At 33.4% G+C, this 16,614-nt stretch overlaps 2 protein-coding genes across 2 annotated transcripts in view; both read right to left on the bottom strand.

Annotated features, from left to right (window-relative positions):
* Positions 1 to 16,176, bottom strand: part of Tlk (Tousled-like kinase) — a 46,248-nt gene extending 30,072 nt beyond the window's left edge. Inside the window, exon 1 of the mRNA XM_068285122.1 lies at positions 15,957 to 16,176. The gene's annotated coding sequence lies outside the window, so the exon portion shown is untranslated. The remainder of the gene's footprint in view (positions 1 to 15,956) is intronic.
* Positions 14,021 to 16,307, bottom strand: LOC137573402 (serum response factor homolog A-like). Its single transcript, XM_068285338.1, has 2 exons — positions 15,957 to 16,307; positions 14,021 to 14,116 (listed from the first exon to the last, which is right to left on the bottom strand). Exons 1-2 carry the CDS (start codon positions 16,305 to 16,307, stop codon positions 14,021 to 14,023), a joined length of 447 nt encoding a protein of 148 aa, XP_068141439.1.
* Positions 16,308 to 16,614: the final 307 nt, after the last annotated feature.

The raw sequence follows: 16,614 nt of genomic DNA, 5'->3' as shown, positions 1-16,614 counted from the left end.
GATGTTTAAATTGAAAAAAAAAAAGAATTATAACACTCAAAGTCTAGAGTATTAATGTAAAGAAAAGCATCCAACAGGGCGTATGATTTCTTCTATTGAAATTACGAATACTTTCTGATGATTAGGATAAAAAAAAACTGAAAAAATATTCCAAATGCTTTATCTACTTAATTTTCTTTGGCACTAAAAACAAAAATAAGAAGAAAAAAATCAACGAAAATGTCTTCCGAGAGGGCTCTAGAGATAAATGCCCCAAAATGGTAAATCAATAATCTTTATAAAGAGCCACACACACCGGAACACAGAAACAGATGCACACCCACACTCATACATACACACACACACACACACACACGTACACATTGATGCTTAAATATTCAAGTAGTTTACTTGTTAGAGAAATAATAAAGGAGAAAAAGTTTTGGCCAAATGATGAGGAGAGCAAAGACGAAAGAAGAGAAGAGGAGGAGAAAAGGCAGTCGGTCGTAGCTTTTGACTCCCTTAGAATGCCAATACAAATGTCAAGTTAAGAAAGAAATGGCTGACAAGCATACACATAACAAACACACACCCACACATAGATATGTATATATGTACATATATAGCGAGAAAAATGGCTGCCAAACATTTTCCCTATTTATGCATGACACGTAAGGGAGGAGAGAAGAGGAGAAGGATATGAAGGGAGATATGGAATGGATGGAGGTAGAAAGCGAAACGAAACAAAATGAAAGCCCAGTGCTCTTTGCTTTTGAAAATTGAGTAGAATATCGTTGCTCTGTTTTTGTTGTTGTCATAGTGTGTTGTGCCACGCCCACACACACACACACACAAACGCATGCACACACACACATACATACAATATGTATATGTATATCTTTCTAGCCAAAGTTTCCACAACCCCGCCAACCGACCAACCATAATACTCTACACTCTACTCTCTCCCGTTTTGCTGTCTAAATGGCAATCGTAAAATTATTTGTTGTCCTGACTTGCTTCACCAGTATACACATAAATAAATCAAGCATATCTGTTTATTAACAAAATTTGTTAGTTTCACTTGCTCTCCTACATTCTAGTTAACTGGTTTTTCTTTTTTCTTTTCAAGCCGTTTAAAAGATGACGTTCAACTAAATGAAAATCTTTTTTTATTGAAGTTATAGCAATACATCTTATCTTTTTTAGTGTATATTACTATCGGCTACAAATTCCTTACCAACATTAAAGTCTTTTAGGACGACAACCGAAAAAACACACACACACACATCCAACAGGAAAAACATAAAAGCAGCTTGGGCAAGGGTGGAGAAAAAATGCTTCTTCATATTCTTTGCTTAGTATGATTATACAAGACTATATATTTATGTATGTAGCAATAAATTTTAGCAAATGACATCGACAAAAAAAAGAAGCCACAACATAAAATTGTCACACATATTTAAATCATTCATTCAGAGTCAAACACTGAGAAAAAACAACGACAAAAACGCGCCTAAAGCCAAGATGATTCAATGAAAACACTCAAAATTCTACAACATTCACCAATATCTTTAATATATAGTTCGATATTTAGATGTCGTTTTTTGATTTTGAATTTATTCATTTCCAAACATGGAATATGTCAAAATGAATACATTCGAGTAATTGAACATATGCAATGAATGGACTAAGATATACGAATGACTTGGTTTATAATCAATAAGTTAAAAAATTGATAGTTTTGAAGGTAATGTAGTTAATAGAGTTTATTACTCAATTCTTATTAGTCGGTTAAAAATGAATAAAAATGGCATTAGATTGTCTAAATGACTTTTTCCTACTTTCGTATTGGTTCTTTCGTCAAAAGTAAAATTCATTCGAATGTATTCAAAGAAAAATCATTTAAATAAACTTATTTAATTGCCCTACACTTTCTCTTTTCATATTCATCACTTCTCTGGCGAACATAGAGAATAAATGAGTCTATAGTTGTTGTGTTTTTCCATTACCATTCATTCTCAAAGATCTATCTGAGTTGAGTATGCAGAATATTTGTATTCCCTTAAAATGTCCTTTCCCAATGTCCTTTCGAAGTCTAGTAACCGAAATTCTACCAATTAGATCTTGTTTTCTAGTAATTAAAGCTTCTTATCCCTATATGTTTAGTGACAGGATATTTATCAGTGTCCTTGTTGCTCTATCGCTAGGGAATAGAATACATAGCTTTACGATTACAAAAATTGATGCAACTAGCTCAAAAATACTTTCATTTTATTTTTTGTTGTTGCTCACAATTTAATCTAAAGAATTTACGTTTCGTTTTTCTAGCAAATTGGAAATTAATAGTTAAACTTACTTATAAAATTTCATTCAAGTGAATTATGACACGTTAGCTAAATACGGAAATCTGAACAACAAAAATAAAAATTCAAATACAACTACAACAACGACGACGACGACGACAACAAAACGACAATCACCGAGTTAATGTGCTGATATTTTCATTTCATTTTAGGTTTTTGTTGTTGTAGAGTAACTATTAAGAGCTAGCAACAAATCCAATAACAAAATTATAGCGGATTATGTACATGAAATGTTTATATGTGAATGGGTTATATATCGCATATATATTTATATATACAAGTACCTATGTACATATATACTTATACCTCTATATACAATATGTTTCTCCCTAACACCATCCCACCCACCCATATCATGGCCCACAATCGTTTCCTCCCCCCTTCCTGAACGACCTCCCTCCTCCTGCACACATCATTAAAACCATTTGAACGAACACATTGTGTTTATTTATCGTTGCTTGCATAGTGTATAGTGAGTGTTACTCTCTCTCTTCTCTCGCCTGTCAATTGAATATATTTTCCATTTTTTGAAAACTCTATTTGCTCTTCAATACGTTTTTAATACCCTCACATAAAATAGGGTATATTAGGTTGAGATTTTCAATCATTTCATTCCATTCATACTTCTTAACTTGGTGTGTTTAAAGGGTATTTAAAAAGTCGACATCATGGCTTTATATATCTTTCATTTTCTCCATATCTATGTATGTATAGCTAAATGAATAGAGTACGGGATGGAGCGGCTTAGAGGGGACTTGGCATGAAAAACTTTTCACAATTTCTGGCTAATATTGAACAATAGTCAAAGTGCGACCAGCAACTACTACAATTACAGATAAGTTCAATCCGTAATCGGGGCCTTACGTTTCTACTCTACAAATATACGTATTTATGTATATTTATAAATAAATATCGTGTGACTGAATGTTATTCATTTGTTTTCCTTTTTCCTTTTTTTTTTGCTTAAAGTTCAAGTTGTAATGGCCACTTGAAGAACTTCTATATACATTAGCACTCTTGAGACGAAACCCAAAGTTCTATATTTAAATCAATAAATGTATGTACACAACTGATTGTTGATAGGGGAAAAGTATTCTTTGATGTCTGTAATAAAATTAAAAACTTGTTCTACTGAAATAGTATCTGATTATCTTCAACTAGACCTCAAGATCGACATTTGCAAGTCAAAAGTGACGAATCTTGTTGGCATCTTCGTTTAGGATCTGCAATTGCTTTCCCATCACCCCTTATAATCTGACAATTTTCATACTTTATCCGCTCTATAAGCTATAAGTAGCTCAAATATCAAGTTCCATCCCTGACATGGCTATATCGACTCTGCTTCTCAAGCTGATCAAGAATATATACATATATACTTTATGGGGTTGCAAACGTCTCCTTCTGTGCATTACAAACATCTGACCAATTTTATAAGACCCTTAGCAAGGGTATAAAAATAACCAAATATGAAAGCAATTGAATCATCAAAAGGATCGATCTAATATGTATTTCGAATGTTTATCAAGTTCATTTCACTTACTCGTTTTAACCCAATGGCTTAAGAACTACTACTGACCCAATACGATCAAAGGAAACTTACCTAGAAAGAGATAGAGAATAAAGAATAATAAATATTTTATTAGTTTTTAGTTTAGTTTAATTGTTGCGCATTCAGTTTTAACGTATTATGCATATTTGTGTGTGTGTGTGTAATAAAAATTCGCAATTTTTCGCATCATAAATAATTTGCACACAAATTGTGCATAGAGAAAACTTTTAGGATAGAAATTGTAAATTGAATTGCCTTATGAATAAATAGGCCGGGCGGGCGGGCGCGTTAAGTGGTTTTGGGTTTTGGGTTGATGATTGGGTGGTACTACGTACATACAAAATAAAACAATAACAATTTCTTTCAATATGTAAATTGCTTTGTTTATGGCCATCTATATATGCATATGTACATACTATATAATACATTTTTACATACATGTATGTACATATGTATGTATGCCCCTTTTTGATTGCATAAATACAAAAAATTCAATTGAAAGTCGTTCAAGTGCAAAATGCAAACAAATAAAAGCAAAAGTAAAAGGAACAAAGACCAAACCAGAAAAGAAAAAATAAGTACATACATACATACATACATACATACATAGATAGAGAAGCAGAATGAGACAAAAATTGAACACTATTAAAAAACATTGCGAAAATTGTGATTGCATTTTGTGCACTATGCAGAAGCAGCAAACGGAATTAGGTTTAATAATGAACAACAAATCCTATTCAAGCCAAAAGATTTGCAATCTCCTCAGCAATTTCAAACCAGTTTAACAATTGTCAACTCGATTTGAGTTATCTCTCAGCTCAACATACATATGTATACATATAACCCGTATAATGTGCACCCTGCTTGGAATTTAAGTTTTGGTCATATTCGTACATAAGAAATACAAAACACTCTATTATACATACATACATACATATATTCTATGAATGACACTATTTGTGATTTTTTAAAAAATATCATCATTTGAATATTTATAGTTAAGGCGAGAAATGAAATCACCACATTAGAAAATAGATGTTTTTCTAGAAGTTTATCGAAAATATTTAGTTATATTGATGACCCATTGCCCTTCGAATTGACTGAGTTTTGCATTTTTGGTAATAAGATGTTGTGAATTTACAGTAATGGACGTACATATGTGGGACAGGAGTGTCCGGGGAAACTGGAAACCACCTCTGGAATGTCAATATTTAAACAATTTTTAATATTTTTTCACTCTTTGAATCCTCAGACTAACAAACTAACTGACTTTATAGAAAATACTAAAATTCCTAAGCCAAAAATCTTAAGTTTTTGATAGGACATTTAAGACATATGGTCTTAAAATAACTAACTATACGATAACGACGTTAAACTAGTATTTCGGATTTTATCTAAAGACAATGCAGAGAATTTTATTGTCGGATTTATGCTAAAAAGCTTTTCATTTTATTTATAAATGGGTCATAACAATATCAGCTTTTACTAATAAGTATAGTATAGTACACACATTGCACACACACACACACACACTCACATATACACAGGGGCATAGACATAGAGAAATCTATGTATAATAGATGTGTAGATAGAATTTGAAATTCGTTTTTGCTATACTCCGCTGTTGCCGCTGCCGCCGCCGCTTCCTCCTCCTCTTTACCGTCCCTTTCCCTGTCTCGATTGTATTCGTGATATATAAAAATAGAATTTGCCTTTATATACATACATATATATGTATGTATGTATATGGGTATGTATTTATATATAGTGCTTACAACAATAATAACAATAGGAACAAACTGATAAGCCACAGCGACAAACCCACCCACATCGGTCGTCGCTTCTCCCTCCCTAACCCTAACAAAGACCATAACAACCACAAGACTGATATATGTATATATATATGGCATTTGAATACCAATTAAAATATACGTATTTAACTTTACCTTTGAACTATCTGCCAATTACAATAAGTAGTCGTATAAATAAACATCATCTTATCTATTTTTTTTTTTTATTGCAAAATCGGATTATTTTATATGGTTCTTGGATCTTGTGTACTTTGAGTGGAAGAAGATTTAACTTGTGAGTGAAAAGCATTGAGTGGAGTATTAAGATCATCAAGGACAATAGAGCAGAGTCCATCTGTTTCTCTGTTTGGTGGATATTTTTCTGGTTTCGTTTTGGTCTTGCATCTACAAAAAACCAATATACAAAGATGTACATATATACAGTGGTGGTCAGCGTGTAAGCCCCTTTTTTTTTTTTTTTTTTAAATTTGATTTTCTCGGCTCCTAAGAAACTTAATGAAGAAATTTTTTCAGTTATTTGTTGGTTATTGTATTTAGAATCTGACACGTAATTATTGTCATTCCAGCTTTCGACGTTTTTTTTACAGGTGCGTTTGAAAAAAAGCTCCCCCAAAATGTTTGACAATAGTTTAGCCCGGTCATTTCAAAATCTTTAATATTATAGTTAGACATGTGTATTCTTTGAAAAAGTTGTAGATCTAGGTAATCTAAGATAAACTGCATACCAAAAATTTTCATTTTAGCCCCAGTATTTATTTTGGGGTCTATCGAAATTTCGGGATTTTGTATGTAATTCTTGAGGTCTCTTTGTTTGGCGACGTTTTACGATACCAATTTAAACTTAAGTATTATTTTCTTATTCTAAGTATGAAAGTGAATTGAATTTCCCGTCAAATGATACATGTTTCATAAAAATCCGACAAAAATTAGATTGATTTCATCGCCCATACTTAAAAAAAAGACTAGAACTAGCAAAATTTCCCACACATCCTCCGTCTCTTTCTTTGCACGCATGTATGGGAAATTTTGCTTACCTGGTTTTTTTTAAGTATGGGTGATGAAATCAATCTAATTTTTGTCGGATTTTTATGAAACATGTATCATTTGACGGGAAATTCAATTCACTTTCATACTTAGAATAAGAAAATAATACTTAAGTTTAAATTGGTATCGTAAAACGTCGCCAAACAAAGAGACCTCAAGAATTACATACAAAATCCCGAAATTTCGATAGACCCCAAAATAAATACTGGGGCTAAAATGAAAATTTTTGGTATGCAGTTTATCTTAGATTACCTAGATCTACAACTTTTTCAAAGAATACACATGTCTAACTATAATATTAAAGATTTTGAAATGACCGGGCTAAACTATTGTCAAACATTTTGGGGGAGCTTTTTTTTCAAACGCACCTGTAAAAAAACGTCGAAAGCTGGAATGACAATAATTACGTGTCAGATTCTAAATACAATAACCAACAAATAACTGAAAAAATTTCTTCATTAAGTTTCTTAGGAGCCGAAAAAATCAAATTTAAAATCAAAAAAAAAAAAGGGCTTACACGCTGACCACCACTGTATATGTATGTATATGGATGTATATATGTATGTATATGTATACATACATGCCCTTTATTTACATAATATACTCTCGTCGCCCATACTGAACTGAACTGAACTCAACTCAACTGAACTGAACTTCTCTGTGCTGTGTGCAGGTCGCATAAGTAAAAAGTTTTTTTTTTGTAGCTTTTTTAAAGGAAAATGCGCGACCCAGCAACAGCAACAACAAAAAGAACTCAGGGCATAAGCAGTTAAATCTTAAAAGAAGGAAGACATGAAGATATATACGCACAAACACACAGAGGGAGAATGGAGATGTGATACGAGAATGAATCCCAACATTCCATCCACCCGACAAATTTATTAAATTGAATAGTATTTTAAATTAAGTTTAAGTTTAAGAAATTTAAATAAAATATATTACAATTCAAGATAGAAAATGGAAGACACAAGGAGACTTTTGCTTAAACTAGTTGGGAATCATAATTATAATTTCTGTAATTGATTCGGCGTGACTTGACTTGTGGTTTATTCTAATAAAGTTTAACTTGGCTTTTTGGTTTATTTGTAATAAAATTTTGGTTACTATCCCCCTCTCTCTGTCTCTTCCTTTGAACTATTTATTATCTTAAATCCTTTTTTTGTGATAAATTTAATTGAAATCGTTATCTCAAATCAAAAGTTTACAATCATTGCCTTATCAAAATCATAATGGACAAATTTGTGTGGTGGATAAAGACTGTGAGTGTATATTGGAAGCTTATTCTGTTGTTGCTGTTGTTTCTTTTAATGCTGTTGACGACCGTCCACAAGCAGCAGCAGCTGCTCTTTCTCCTTTGCTGCTCCTTCCTCCTGTCCTGACTGCCTGCCTGCCTGCCTGTTTCCCTCCCTTTCCCTTGTAAGGTCCCTCTTGGCATACTGTCTCTCTGTGTTTCTCTCTATCTCACTCTTACTCTCTCTGTGAGTGTTGCTGTTGATTGCCTGGCCAGAGCTCTGCGGAGCTCCTCTCCTTGTCGTGTTCGTATATTGCAGCCGTGAAAGGTGCCGAATGGGAAAAAGCAATAACTACACACAACCAACATACAAACACACACACACACTCGCATACAAACAGTTACCAAAAAGTGCAGCTGCCACAGCACACGCATGTGCGTCAGTCAGAGCTCCTCTATCCGCTATCCTCTATCCTCGAGCCGCCTCCACTATACTACCATCATTTCCACCTCTCGCCGCCTTCATCCATCTGTCCCTCCACGAATTTCCATACTTTTCACAGAGAACTCACTCGAACTCTCCATGGGAAAAAAACAAGTAAAGTCAGCTATGAAAAAGTACTGAGTTGTCGGCACAGTCACAGAATTTCATAATATGCAGGAATATATATATATATGTATATACATACATAATACATATGCATATACATACATCGGGTATACACATTTTTATGGCACATTCTTCTTTGTCATAGACACACAAAATTTGCTGTATTCAAAATTGATGTCAAACGATTTTATGCATCTTGGTCATCTGAAGATAAGAAACCAGCAAAAATTTTTCCTTTTTTAAAGGCAAAAGATGTTCGAAACAAAAAAAAAAATTATAACTTGCAATCAGATTTGGAATTTTAAACTTTAGATTTGTAAGCAGCTCATACAAATGTAATTGTTTAATGAAACTAACTAAATTTCAAATTTTTTTATCAATCGAAATTGAACGATATTTGAGCACAGCATTTTTCGCATTTTGTTTTCAATTTGGAGTTAAATTTGAATATATGCGATTACGAAACATTTGAATTTCGCCTTATGTATTATTAATAAGTTCATAATTACTAATAGGAATATTTCTTGTAATTGAATGCCAGCTATAAATTCCATTCACTGTGATTAATATTGTTCTCAACATATTAGAGAAGACAAAAAGTTTTTTGAATCCGAGTAATCCAAGCGCGAAAAAGCCCTAAGGAATCGGAAAAGAATACAGTATTGATTGTGTTTATTATTCCGATAGATAACATTAGTGAGGGTCATTAGTGAGGGATCCCTGATGGAAAGTCCTGGATTCTGTGCAACCATCGAAATGCCACTGATTCGAATAATTTCTTACTTTATTTGGCTGTTGTTAGCCAAAGTGTCGGAGTCTTCGATATTTAAAATATGTAATCTTTTATAGAGAAACTTGCTTTTTGAAAATTTTCTCAACTTACTGGGTTAATAATACGTAAATAAATTGTGTGTCGTCGTCAATTTGAACCATATCTTTGGTAATAGGGTTTGCCTGATGATATGGTAACATTGAACTCTCTGTTTGCTGAATCAGATACATTTGGAATCTACGTATTTACATATTTGTAGGTATGTATGTAGACATGTATGTACGTTTGTGTAGGTAAATGTATTACGCATTTGGTTTGCAAGTTATTTGTCCAGTTTGTACTTTGTTGCTGTTGTTGTTTCTGTATTTTTCTTTTTTTTTTGTAGTTGTTGGGCATACGTAAATAGAGAACTCAACTGAACTGAACTGAACTGACGCAATATAATTGCAGAGATGTTTGTGGAATGAGTTGTAAGATGGGGGCTGGATGGAGGAGGAGGAGGGGGCAAAGGAATCAACATGAAGAAGATGATGATGAGAATGAGGAGGCTGGCGGCTGCTGTTGGCAAAGTCAGTAAGAGGGACCGAGACACATATAGCAAGACGGAGTGAGAGAGAAGAGAGAAAGAGGGACAAAGGAAGGGTACTGTGTGTTGTGGGTTGAATATGGGGCTTGGATAAGTAGGTAGATAGGTAGGGTAGATGGACTCCTCTTTCCATTTTTCGCTCTCGCTCTGTCTCTCTCTCTCTCTATCTTTCCCTTTATCCCTCTTCGTCTCTTTCTCCTTTATTCTTTTCTACCTATTCTGAAATGACGCACTGTTGAAAAAAGAAGCTGTGTGACGGCGTAAAGAGGAATGGTTGGTGCAAGGAGAGAAGGCGAATTCTCTATGATGTACACGAGGAGGAGTAAGGGGGGGAAGAAGACTAAAGGATGAGGACGAGAAGAAGCAGCAGCAGCAGCAGGCGAAGGAAATGGGTAGATGCCTTTTTGTAGGCGCGCGCTAACTGCCGCAGAGGCGGCGCAAATTGTGTTCATACATATATAGATGTATATATATATATATATGTATGTATATATACCACCTATACATACATACATACATATCTATGTATATGTATGTGTATATAGAAGGGTTTTTTTACCATTTCTTCTTCTTTTCTTTTCACTTGAAAAAAACAGAAACACCAACAACAAGCACAAAGACGATGATAAAAAAAAATGGTGTATATAACAGGCTTATGTATATATATGTATGTACATATATATTTATTCTATACTCTGCATTGTGTCACTACTACATACAAGTATGTATATGTATGCATGTAGTATCCACCACTCTTCTCTGCCACTCTCCCCCCCTACACACACACACCGCTCAAACACTAAACACAGCAAGAAGAAAAAAATACAACAAAAAAAGTATATATAGTATACCTATACATATATACTTATAAAAAAAGAGAGAGCCGCACGAGATTATTGTGTAGAAGTAAAATAAAAATCTATATGTAATTTTATATACTTGCACACATACACACCTTAAAATATATATATACATATGTATATATATGTGTGTGTGTATGTGCATAACTTAGACGAGGTCAGAACCAAAACACGAAATATTTGTCAAAGTCTAAAAGAAGACCTAAAAGCCAACCGCCAAACAAAAAGCAGCAACAGCCACGGCAAGTGAACCCACTAATCTTTTCTGTTATCAAGGCTATTCTCAATCAAAATCAGCCAAAAAAAAACAACAAACAATAACCGAAACATTGCAACAATATCTTTGCTTAGAGCATTTCAGAACTGAACCAAACCTAACCATATTAAATCCTATAGAATCGAGACCTGAGACCAATGGAACTGATACAGACCAATCCTAACGCATCTGTAATCAGTATTTACCCTAGTAGTTTGATAATTTAATCATACATTTAGTCTGAACTTTAACCTAACCTAATCATAATCCTAATTCAACAAATTAACCTGACCCAGAAACCTGATTTTAGGAAATTCTATTCCATATCTAAAGAGCTTAAGAGCAATTACCTTACTGGGTTCAAGCTAAATCTTATTCTCTCTTAAAACTCGAATAAAAATATAGATCACCAAAAGTGAAACGCCGAATTGAAGACGTGTCTCCAATAATCTGAAGACGAGGAACTTGATGATAAAATCTTAATTCTAAACACGTCTTTAATTGAGAGGATCAATGAGTAACAATACATCCAATTATTGAAGGAATAATTCTTATCCCTGCCTGTGTACAATACATGATAAATTCCTGATAAAATGCCCTTCATTTTTCATAGTGCCCAAAAGCGACATTTTCGACGATTAAGTCGAACTCCAGGAATAATAACCTTTAACTTTAACCTTTACTCTTTAACTCAATTTAGACTATGATGAAACAGAGGAGTCAAACTAGAAATGGTTGCGGGACTATTTTAAAGAACCGACTCAACACAAGAACAAGAGATTATTAAATTTGAAATTCAGATGGTTTATTATTTAAAATGTTCTTTACACAAAAAGTTATTACTGGACTATATTACCAATAAGACGTTATTAGAATTTAAGTATATACATAGATAAGTCATACCCTGCATTTCAAAAGATCTTAATCTAAGCAAGTTTAAACACTTATTTAAATAGTATATTATTGTTGAGAATTTCCAACTTCCAAAAATACAAAAAATTAAAACATTTTCGTGCTTTAGGTGTAAAATGTTTAAAAATTATTATTAGCCATATAATTTAAGTACGGCACGTAGTCACGTATATTATCTTTAGTCCTAACCAAAGCGTACCTAAAGCTTGTATGTAAACCTTATCCTAATACATATACGTCAAATCGCTAAAATGTTTCTTAAACTGTATTTTTCTTACAAATCGGAAAACGTTTCATATTGATAATTGATTTTGGAATTGAAAATATGCAGCCACACTTTTTAAGCTTTACCATCATTGCAGCTCTTGACAAGTAATTTAAGATAAATTTATCATGAAATCTCATTTCGATGGTATATATACCCTGTTGCTATTTTGGCACTGATAGGGTATTCACACCTCCTACCCTACATATGTACTTATAAATCTATTATTCACGTTATTGGGCCATAAGGCGACAAATAGCAGCGGCGTAGGGCATAAGGTTCGTGTAAGGTCGTTGTAAGGTTAAATGACATTTTGTTGAACTGTGTAATTAAACCGTTTTTACTTATAATATGTTGGTTTTATATAGAGTAATGTGGGTATGTTGTATTTTGTCACCAAGTAGTGTTAATTCTCTTCCTGACGACTTGGGACAAGTTATTACTGTTTGCTCTAATCACAGTATGTATGTAGTATGTACGTACATAACTCAATTGAGGTCGAAACTAAATAATATAAACTTTTGCAAATCGACAACAATGTCGTCGACGTCATGGAACTATGGAAATTAACAAGAGTCAAAACGGAAATGTGTGTATACATACATATGTATGTACATATATCTAGATACGGTAGCATGTGTGAGGTAAGTATATACAAAATATATAGATAGATAGACAGATAGATAGATGGATAGATATATAATATGTATGCATGTATGTACATATATACTGTATATCGGAGTATTTATGCAACTGTATCGGTGTCTCTATTGCCTTAGGTAGGCTAGATAGCTAGCTAGTAGCTGGGCTGGTTAGCTCTGGCTGGCTCTATGTGTTTTTTTTTTTCGCCTCTCTGTTTCTGTTTCTGTCTCTCTGTTCGCCCCGTTTGTCTGACGGTCTGTCTGACCGACTGTCTGTCTGTCTGTGTGTTGGTTGCTGTTGCTTCTGTCTTTTGTATATTTTTATAAGCGTGCATTGAAGATAATTGAATGAACAATATTGTTTATTTCTATACACATTGGTCTGGTTCTTCTCTTTTCTTTTGTTCGCTGTTCGCTTTTTTCTCTATCTCCCTCTCTCTTTCTCATAAACTACTTGTGTAGTATAGAAGAAAGCACAAAAAAAAGCCAAACAAAAAAAATAAAAAACTCAAATGAACTGAAACTTAACCAAAACCAACAAACAGCAAAAGGTGAGTTTGAGAAGACCAAGTGAGTGTGTGTGTGTGTGTGTGTGTTGTGTGGGATAAGGTGAGAAGGCTATGGGCCAGGAGCAGCAAAGTGCCAAGCAGAAGGGAGGAGGAGGAGGAGGAGGAGGAGGAGATGGGGATGGGGATGGGCAACCAAAACGTAAACGACAACAACCCTCAAGTAAAAACCAGCAATACACAGCCAACAACAAAAAAAAAGGGCAAATAAAATGGAATTAGATTACACACACACACACACATATATATACACACAGATACAGGGAGAAAGACTCTGAGAGAGAAAAAGTTAACCTCTCACTGTGTGTGTCTCGACATGTTAATTACGCATTAAATATCTAGAAAAACCAAACCAAAAAAAAAAATCTACAATTCAAGCAAGTATTTTCTCTACTTCTACTACTACTAGTGGTATTTCTCATTCCCTTCATTCGTTTCATGTTTAGGGGTTAGTTTCGCTTCTCTCTTCTTGCACATGCTATCCTCCTTTACAAATGGATGGAAACTGATGGAAATATATATGTATGTATGTATGTATTATATGTATATATTTTTTTGCTACGCCAAAAACCGTCTCACGTGGCACTGCGCGGTCCAATGTCGTCATCGTCAACGTCATTATCATCATCAACATCATTATTGTTATTGTCATCTGTTTTTATATGAACATTCTTTCGGATTTTGACATTTAGCCAGTTGGTTTCCGTTTAGTTTGTTTGCTTCTTTTTTTCGCTCATTGATTGAAATGACATTGAGCTAATCAAGCAAGAAAGAGAAGATACAAAACCAAACGTAACTAAAAGGTTATACAATAATAAAACAGATTGGTATTATTAAATTGAGAAAATGCAGCCACACTTTTTCCATAACGTAACAGATTTTGTCCTTGTGTCATAGTATCTCACTTAAACTTTCAACTGAACATAAATAGTAATTTCGACGTGAAATTTTTATCTTTTCTCCACATTGATGATCGTTTTAAAAGGTAAAGGACAATAGAAAATGGTATTATCCAAGTAAGAATGTGCAGCCACACTCATATCAACTTTGAGTAGACAAACAGATGTACATATGCATATGTTGCGATCAAGGTGCTTACCGATTTGCAAACATTCTTGGCCAATTTGTGATTGGTCAGTGAGACGAACGTTAGCGTTTGTGACTCAACATTATCGGGGCAGGTGATACTTTTTTCATTTGTAACCCACCCTCCGCCATTCCTTCGCTTAAATAAGCGAAAATTCATATCATATGTATATGCACATAATGATCATCTACCACTACCACCATCAAAACCACTTTCTACCCCTTCTTTCTGTACCGTGTAAAATGTTTCAATAATCACATATGTATGTATGTATGTATGTATAGTATAGGATGACGCATTATTTTGGCACAACACAATAAATGTGATATGGATATACATTTGTAAGTACACACACAGAGAGAGAGAGAGAGACAGACACTCATACTCATCGATAGTACCCCTTGCTTTTCATCTTTTTTCCCTCTGATCTGCTCCCTATAGCAAACCTCCTTGCTTACACATAATCATCATCATCATCATCATCATCCCCATACTATATAAGGCCTGACGAAGCGAGGCAACGACAACGACGATGGCGATGTATTTTGACATTGACATTGAAATGTGCATTTTTCTCTATATATCCGAATGCAATTGTAAATACATACTCTATATACAACAACCAAGTGTCGGTATATAAAGATAATCATCTAATCATAGACAAAACAACATTTGCATTATGTCAGAAGATTAGAATTACAGTTGTATTAGGAGCTTAAAATTTGGGGTTAATTAGTTGGTTATTGGATAGGGGGCGGGGCATGTTTCTTTTTTCTGGTTATACGCTTGAATAACCAAACAAATTCTGTTTAAAAAATAATACAAACATTTGTATCCATAAGTTGTAACAACATGTGCAAGTGCATTGAAATTGAAATTATATAGAACATTCAGTTTTAGTTGGAAAAATTAATGAAAGTTTCAATAAGGTCTACATAGAATTTTGTGTTTGTTTGCCTGTTGGCCGCAAGAACGTTCACAACCATTGATATCTACTGTACTATATATACCTATCTATCTATATACATATGTATATATGTATAAAGTTGTATGTACTTGACAACATGCAAAAATGTGTTTCGATATGGTAATTTTATCCAAACGAGAGAATTGAATTAAATTTAATAAAAGAAAAAGATACAAAACAAAACCAAAAAAAAAAAAAAAAAAAAAACAACAATAATAATTGTGGCAGCTGCTCTACTTACACGCCTACATACATACATAAGTACATAAGTTTAAGTAGAGTGAGAAAGAGAGAAATATGTATATTGTAAGTACATATATGTTTATACAGAAAGACGGACAAATGTATTAGAGTAAGTGAGACAGCAAATGAATGATTGAGTGAGATTGAAAGAGCAAGAAGTAGAAATGTTTTTTTTTTTTTTTTTTTTTTGTATTTTAAATAAATGAAAACTTACATAAAAATCTTTATAAAATAAATAATAAATATCATCATCGAGATTGTTGTTGTTGTTGTTGCTGTTGTTGCTATTATTATTGTTGTTGTAGTTGTTATTATTATTATATTGCAGTTGATATTGTTGATGTTGTTGCAATGCTGGTATGAAGCTATTGCTGCTGCTGTTGTTGTTGTTGTTGTAACTGCTGAAATATTGTTGCTGTTGTTGTTGTTGCAGTTGATGGTGTTGTTGTTGTTGATTATGTTGATAATGTTGTTGTTGTTGTTGCTGCTGCTGATGCTGCTGCTGTTGTTGTTGTAATTGTAATTGTTGTTGATAGCTTTGAGCTTGCAATTGCCAATTTTGCATTGCACACATATGTTTATATATAAACATACATATAATATGTATTGTAATTTATCAATTTTTTATTTTTTATTTCTTTAATTCTAACACCAAGTAGGAAACCCAAAAAAAAAAAAACACAAAATATTAACAAAAAATCAGACACAACAACAATAAAGTGAAGCCAAACAAGCTATATTAGCTGCCAGCTAGTATGTAGTTAAACACTTTTTGCAGGCACTGTGTACATATGTAGGTGTGTGTGGCTTCTCCTTTATTTTCTTCTTCTTTTTGGTTATTTTGTTTTCCTTCGATTATTATATTATTTAAT

The sequence above is a fragment of the Drosophila tropicalis genome, unplaced genomic scaffold, assembly GCF_018151085.1.
Source record: "Drosophila tropicalis isolate 14030-0801.00 unplaced genomic scaffold, ASM1815108v1 contig_4, whole genome shotgun sequence".
NCBI lineage: Eukaryota > Metazoa > Arthropoda > Insecta > Diptera > Drosophilidae > Drosophila > Drosophila tropicalis.
The sequence above is the reverse complement of the archived record's forward strand: the minus strand, read 5'-3'. Positions and strand labels throughout refer to the sequence as shown.